The sequence below is a fragment of the Tasmannia lanceolata genome, unplaced genomic scaffold (genome assembly GCF_043159265.1).
Source record: "Tasmannia lanceolata isolate RefF3 unplaced genomic scaffold, GAP_Taslan_0.1 ptg000018l, whole genome shotgun sequence".
In the NCBI taxonomy this organism is placed as follows: Eukaryota; Viridiplantae; Streptophyta; class Magnoliopsida; order Canellales; family Winteraceae; genus Tasmannia; species Tasmannia lanceolata.
The window spans coordinates 32,115,838-32,123,119 of NW_027518695.1; the positions used below are offsets into that span (position 1 = coordinate 32,115,838).

The window sequence follows — 7,282 nt, forward strand, 5'->3', positions numbered from 1 at the left end:
ATTTGCAAAATACATTAGTCATATGCCAAAGTAGAAGCTAATATGTTTTGTAAAATGGTTCCAAGGCAATGGGTGTTAACTTAACCAAGCAAAGAGTGTTGATGCCCGAATGATAGATACATTGCGATGCTTGGAGGCCAAGATCAAATCGGATATCATATTAATAATATGATGGATTAGATGAATCTAATAAAGTTGTTGTTAATGAGCATTCGATGCCCATCGGAGAAATCATGTTATTTCTCTTGATTTGTGTGTTTGAGGGGCACATAAATGTGACAAACAATGGGCAATACCATTACAGATCAAAAACTCAGATCTAATGGTTACATGTCATGATAAATCTAAAATGGTTAGTCTTGCTAATTTTATGCCTCATTTCCTTTGCATTAGATAGGGCATCCTTCAATCCATTAGCTAGGATTCTTGAGGACAACAAACTTACTGGTCCAAATTATGTGGACTGAAAGAGGAACTTAACTCTAGTGCTCACAGCAACGAAAGTTCATTGGGGGTCTTGACTACTGAGGCACCTTAGTTACCTGGTCTCGATGCTCCCCAGGATGTCAGGGACAGAGCCACAAAATGGCATGAAGATGACCAAATGGCTAAGTGCTATATCCTTGGGTTGATATCGAACGTATTGCAACAACAACATGTCGGAATGGCTTCATCCATGGATATTATGCACAATCTTAGGGAGATGTTTGGACAACAAAATCGCAGTGCCAGACAAATAGCGATTAAGGGCCTTGTTTCCACAAAAATAGTGGAAGGAACCCCAGTTAAAGATCACATGTTGAAGATGATGGGCTATCTAAAGGAGCTCGAAGTTTTTGGGGCTATGTTAGATGCTGAGTCGCAAGTCGACATGGTGTTAACATCCCTACCACCATCATTCAATGACTTTGTCATGAATTACCATATGAACAAACTGTCAATGATGTTGATAGAATTGTTGAATCATCTTCAATCTACTGAGGATTTTCAGAAGAAGAATAAAAAAATCCTCTTAAGAATCCTGTTTTAAGAATTAGTGGTTGCCTTTGGCCCTTTATGACCTAGTTGGAGATCAGTTAACTAATGCACACAACAGATTTTTTATTTTTTATTTTTTTGAGAAAAGTAAACATTTTTTTCTGAAACCCAAGCGAAAATACAAGAGCTTTAGGCGCAGAAACAAGATGCTTTCTTGCGGCCTTATGCCATTTACACCTTAAACCAAAAGCTCCAAATAGAACGGACCACCTTACCATATTCTATTGATGATTTACATCCATACCGGGCTTGTCTACCCCATCTTTAGCGAGGGTATCAGAGCGAGGTGAGTCATGAATTTAAGGGCGGATTCTCCTACAGCAGTCCCTAATTTCCGAAATGATGCTAGCCAACTTCCATAGGCTGCGGGCAGACCCGATCCCTTAAGCGATGACATTCGACGAATCACCCTCCACCAACTTAAGCCCCCAAAGCAAGGCTTCCGCTTTGTTTGAATCACAAATGCCAATTGTGCTAAAAAACTACATCCACATCCCCTACCATCCGCAATGGGAAAGGCTTGGAGGAGCAATCCTGTAAAGAGGTAGAGGGCCTATGGGTCGTGAGCTTCTTTTCCTGGAGAAGAAGCAATGGTACATGTTTGAACATGCCGGATATGTTCAATTATGAATTTATAATGTAATTCACATTCTCTACTCCATTGGTATTTATATTATGGATGACTGGTAACGGGAAGTAATGTTTTGTTTTCATAGCGTGGTCGCCTGTTGTCATCCAATGGCTGACCACTATACTCCTTTCCCTCATGTGGACTGTATGTATGGATGCCTCCAGGAATCACTCTAACCCTGGTGGCCAAAACCAACTTTTGGGTTTGTCTAGTCAGGCAATTTATTTTTCTGAAACATCAAAACATCATGTCTGAAAAACCAAACTCATCTTTAAACTGAAATGATACGTTGAATAATTACAAGTAATAGTTTCCCAAACACTGGCCAATGTCACAAAATGGCAATCACAACATTACAGACATAACGTGGCAGATACAGAGTTAGAAAGCCTCAATCATCCCTATATCCATCCATAGAACTCACCGGAAGCATAGTTTCTCAGTATAAAAGAAAATCACCAATGTCGAAAAGAAGCTGAGGAAATTTTCCTCTTATTTGAATTTGATAAAATGAAGCAGTTGGGGAGGTGAACATTACAGATACCATGATGAACATTACAGTTTACTATTGACTTTGCTCCGTCTTGGCTCTAAACTTCTGCTCAAACACGGATATCTCGGTCTCAAGACCGAACATCCTGTTGAGTGCGTGCATGTTTTCAAGGGTCTCACTCAGTGTCCGACTATCACTACCATCGCATCTCAAATGCTGCATAGGACCATGAAGAAGCTTGTTCACTATACCCCGGCTAAGGTCATCCACAGCCCTCATCGTTTTCTTAGGGAGATCATCACCCATTTTCGACCCACACTTCTCCAGTTCCGAAAGCCGAAGTCTCTCAGCATATGATCTTAACTTCTTGATTGTAGGAACAGTCTCTAGAGAGTCCCTCCACGCCTCAAATTGTTTAGACTCTTCCCCAATAATTGCCTGAGCTTCCATTGCTTTTCTGTGCCGATCCTCCTTATTAGCTTCAACGACTTCCTTGAGATCATCAACATTGTAGACTCGTGCGGACTGAACACAAGAAACACATGACCCTACATTCCTAGGAACAGATATGTCAAGGAATAGCCTCAAGCCCCCGATTTTAGGACTAACGGGAGGAAGGTCTTCAACATGCTCTTTCAAGAACAATGGTGTTTCTGATGCTGTGCTAGTGAATATGACATCAGCTTCGGAAGCACAAGAGAGCATTTCTGTGATAGGTTTGTATATTATTTCAACATCATTCAGTTCCTCGTGGATGAGAGCAACTCTCTCCTCTGATCTATTTACAACCACCATTTTGTTGCACCCTTTTGCGGCCAAATGTTTGATCACGAGTTTCCCCATTTTGCCTGCTCCAATCACCAACATTCTAGCAGAGGGAGACTCAGATTTTGGAAGCTTCATCAGAGCCAACTCAACAGCCGCCGAGCTAACAGAAACTGCCCCGGATGCAATGTTGGTTTCAGTTCTAACACGCTTCCCAACAGTAATTGCATGCTTGAATAGCCCACTTATGTTTCTTCCAAACCCTACAACTCCTTGCCCAACTTTCACAACTTGTTTAACTTGAGCCAGAATCTGTCCCTCTCCCAGAACAAGTGAGTCGAGCCCTGCGGATACTTCAAATAGATGCTGGGTAGCATCGTTGTCACGCAGTAAAAATAAATGCTGTCGAAGCTCTGAAGCAGGAACTCCACTGGTCTGCAGAGTAAAACAAAATCAAAGAAATAGTTAGCAAAACGCCGTTTTAAACGGATGTTTTTTTTTTTTTTTTTTTTTTTAAATGCGTTTTATTGGTTTTCCATTTAATACTCTCTTTAAAACTTTCAGGGCACGTTTGGCTACAATGAATTTATTTTTTCCTTGAATATTAGCTTACCCCATGGTGAGAGAAGGTGGGAGAGGGATAGATACTAGAGGGACTGAGTGAGGATAGCACAGAAAAAGCTTGGGAAATTCGGAAATAAAAAGGGAAATGTTATCAGCACTGCTGTATTTTGATGAGGGCACTCCTCACTTTATTCAAAGTACGGTATGGCCCGCACCATAGGATGATCCAAACCGTCCATTAGATGGGCCACAGCCTAAATAGGTTGTGCCCCAAAAATCATTTCCATAGGCTGATCCTAACCCTCCGATCTGAATGTTAGAGGGTTGATCCTAACCCTCTACAGATTGGAGGGTTAGAATCAACTTGTGGAAATAATTTTTGGGGCACAACCTATTTAGGCTGTGGCCCATCTAATGGATGGTTTGGATCATCCTATGGTGAGGGTCATACCGTACTTTTAATAAAGTGAGGAGTGCCCTCATCAAAATACAGTAGTGCTGATAACATTTCCCAATAAAAAACTATACTCAAAATATAATCGACTTTTTTCTGATTTTTAGACCCTTCTCAACCTCATCTCAGTCATGCACTCACAAATTTCTCTACTTCTCCCACCTGCTATCATGAAAAATAAAATAAAATAAATTATTGGCTGCCAAACGTGGTCATTCTGGGTCGACCAGCCCAGTGTAAAATACAGTTTTGTGTTTTTCCAACAGCGTGCATTGCACGGTCGACCGAAAGGCACCGGACGACCGAGTCGCCTACGCTATTGCTGCAGAACATCTTACTTTTCTTGCTCCTCGTCCTCCTCCTGACCCACTTCCGAAGACCTATAACCCGAATGAACATTGTGAAAGTAAAAAAAAAAAAAAACTAAAGGTTTTTTTTCTTTTGAGGAGAACGTTTTAAACACTTTTTTTTTTTTTTTGAAAAGCGACAATATATTCAAAAAAGTTGTGCGGGGACAAGATGTCCCACACCACCTACATAAAGATGTTCCTCAGATCCATTACGACTCCAGATTTTCAACCTTGGGCTCCAGAAATTTCATTAAATCCAATATTTCCGCAATCTCACCTTGAATCTTCCAAGGACCCTTAGACTTGTTTGATGCCCAAGTTATTGCATTAGCTGAGTCCCCTTCCATAATTAGCGGCCTCATATCATGCTCATAAGCCTAGCAAATACCAAAAAGCATGGCTTTAACTTCAGCTACGTTCGCATCACATTCTTCTGCAGGCCCCGAAAAGGACATTATTATTGACTCCTTGTCATCCCTAACATTTTAAACACATTTTAAATGTACTAAACACATATTTGCCAACTTTCCAACTTCACCCCCACTAAATTTTGTCAATGACAAAATTTTAAACACATTTTTTTGTGTTTCCGTTTTTCGAATACGTTTTTTCGAACAAATACCATTTTAAAGTCGAATTTTTACCACCCAATATTTTTGCCGAATCACGTTTCGCTAACTATGGTCAAACATAAGGTTATTTAACAGTTTTTCTTTCAGCTCGCACAGCAGTCTTTAAATTGAATTATATTCTCATTTGTATAGAAGAAAAAGATTGTCATCTGAAGCAAAATCCAAATGCAAATGAGTATTGGCATGCAGAATAAATTGAATGATGAGACTACCTTAGCCATCCATTCGGTCACTTCGCGAATTCCTCGGTGCCAGGATAGAGCCACCACATATATTTCCATTCTGTTGCAGGTACTAAGAACGGCAGCTTCTTCTATGTGATTCAAGCAACAGAGCTCTCCAATGGCACGAGGCCAATCTGCTTCGGGAACAGCCAGCTTTTCACGCATCTCCACTGGTGCCGTATGAACACTAAGCCCTATGACTACAATGCTGCTCCTTTCCTTTGTATATCCTGATAGAAAATCAATTAAAAGAATATCATAACATCAGAGCCTTGTGGTTGCTTTCATGTAGCTTATACAAGGAAACATTTTTCTTTTCTTTTTTGAACTGAACTGATATCCTAGGAAGCGTATTAAGTAAAAAATTAAAGAAACCAAGATCCGAAACATTAACAAATTGAAACATTTATACAGCAAACTTTCAGAGATTGGAGAATGCATGAATAGAATAATATTTCTGGTTAAGAAAACCGACATTGTGACCCCTTCCCATTACAAAGACTTAAACAAGAAATAGACCAAGTTGGAAAATTAATCTTGTCACTACATCAAAGAGTGGATTGGTGAAGAAACTACTAATCACTCAGTGGTGGTAATTAAAAAGGAAAAAGGTAAAAGAAAGTATGTGGTGCTGACAAAAGATTATCTAGGCATCCAATCCCTAAATCCATGAAGCCACATTAAATTTCCCAAGAAAAAACAATGAAGACCATGAAGCCAATTTTATATTCCTCGGGTAAGTATTCCACAAATTCTTCTACACGGGCAATATAAACTTGGCTCTCTTTTGTTTGATTAATAATGGCCATTATTCAGCATTTATTATGAAAAACCAGTGATGTTTCGTATCTTGTTACTCTTTTTTTGTTAAGACACTGTTGGAAATTATTGCTATCTCTACAGTTTTTCACTTAACACTAGAACACTAGAACGGATTTAAAACAAAGTACAATCTTTCAATCATTTCCAGTAGAAATACATTCATTATTCAAGCTTCCCAGGTCATAGCCTAAACTAGTCGCTCTGAATTGTGAACTTCACATGTTCCAAGAATCAAAGAGCAGCGGTTTAAGCCACTGAACAATCAGGGCTCTATGAACAAGTTAAAAGACATACAACAAACCCAATACATCAATCATATGAACCATCACAAGCATCTCAATAATGTCCTGCAAAATAACGCGCATTCCCCTGTTTCTTCGCGGCGCCTATAAAAACCGTCAAAATCCTCAACCACCAACACTAAATACAAAAACCCACCAACCAAATTCAACAAAAACTATGAATCCAAGAGATTTCCACATAATCACCAATTGAAAACCCAATCAATTGCAAAAATTAACAGAAAAGAGATAAAAAATTAAAGATTTACTGTCAGTAGCCGAAGTCTTGAGCAATTCGAGTGCGGATAGGCTAGACGCCCTTGATTTGATCTTCTCCTCTTGGACCAACGAATCCGATCCAAACTCACATCTAGGGTTCAAAACTACCCCTCTTTCCAAAACCCTTCTACGATTCCGGTTTGGCCGGAAAGAGATTCCCGCCAAAGAAGAAGCTCTGAAGGTCCTACAGAGGAAAGTTTCCATATTTGCCCCTGCAAACGCTGTGGCAAAATTGCTAGCAACTGCCATTAAATCAGAAGCAGTAGAACCCACAGAGCTTCAAAACCCTAACCCTAGAGGTAGAAGAAGAAGAAGTAGAAGGAATTCCTTCTCTTTATTTTATTTTTCTCTCTTGGGTTCGTGTGTTGTGTGTTCGGCCAAAGGACAGAGAAGGAATTGTGGCTGGTGAGCAAGTCTCAACCGTAGCAAAATCTGAGGGTCAGATTTCTAAAGCTCTGATTGGCGGGTAAAGTGGTCCTTTATCCACACTACCCCTTTGGACAGGCTTAAAATCTCTGTTTTTTCCTAGAACCCATTTCTATGTTGGATGAATGGACGTGATTTTCTTACTTTTGTGAATAGATTTTTCATGGGTTTAGCTGATTATGGGCTATACAATTGAGGCTCATGGGCTTGGGCTTGGGCTTGGGTTTGGGCTTAAGTTTCATAATCAAACTCATTGACAATGTCAGCTAGTCAGCTAGGTAGTCTGGAAAGCAGTGACCTACTGGATTGTTAGTAGCCTTGTT

General features: G+C 39.9%; 2 protein-coding genes across 3 annotated transcripts; one reads left to right on the forward strand and one right to left on the reverse strand.

Moving 5' to 3' along the window:
- The first annotated feature begins 604 nt into the window (after positions 1–604).
- LOC143850293 (uncharacterized) lies at positions 605–1,030 on the forward strand. The gene has a single exon (XM_077359551.1). It carries the CDS (start codon positions 605–607, stop codon positions 1,028–1,030), a length of 426 nt encoding a protein of 141 aa, XP_077215666.1.
- An 889-nt stretch (positions 1,031–1,919) lies between these two features.
- LOC143849629 (glutamyl-tRNA reductase 1, chloroplastic-like) lies at positions 1,920–7,012 on the reverse strand. 2 transcript variants are annotated; one of them, XM_077358720.1, is made up of 3 exons: positions 6,524–7,012; positions 5,137–5,381; positions 1,920–3,362 (listed from the first exon to the last, which is right to left on the reverse strand). In XM_077358720.1, exons 1-3 carry the CDS (start codon positions 6,780–6,782, stop codon positions 2,235–2,237), a joined length of 1,632 nt encoding a protein of 543 aa, XP_077214835.1. In that variant the 5' UTR covers positions 6,783–7,012; the 3' UTR covers positions 1,920–2,234. The 2 variants fall into 2 exon arrangements, with proteins under 2 accessions (XP_077214835.1, XP_077214836.1); XM_077358721.1 differs by having other exon boundaries at positions 5,140–5,381; positions 6,524–7,009.
- Between the last annotated feature and the right edge of the window lie 270 nt (positions 7,013–7,282).

Bases quoted from the DNA above. Each gene is read 5' to 3' on its own strand.
- LOC143850293 (XM_077359551.1), top strand. From the start codon at position 605: ATGGCTAAGTGCTATATCCTTGGGTTGATATCGAACGTATTGCAACAA.
- LOC143849629 (XM_077358720.1), bottom strand. From the start codon at position 6,782: ATGGCAGTTGCTAGCAATTTTGCCACAGCGTTTGCAGGGGCAAATATG. The intron at 5,382-6,523 runs GTAAATCTTTAA...ATTTTCTATCAG, and splicing joins CAAGACTTCGGCTACTGACA to GATATACAAAGGAAAGGAGC. The intron at 3,363-5,136 runs GTCTCATCATTC...TTTACTCTGCAG, and splicing joins CCGAATGGATGGCTAAGGTA to ACCAGTGGAGTTCCTGCTTC.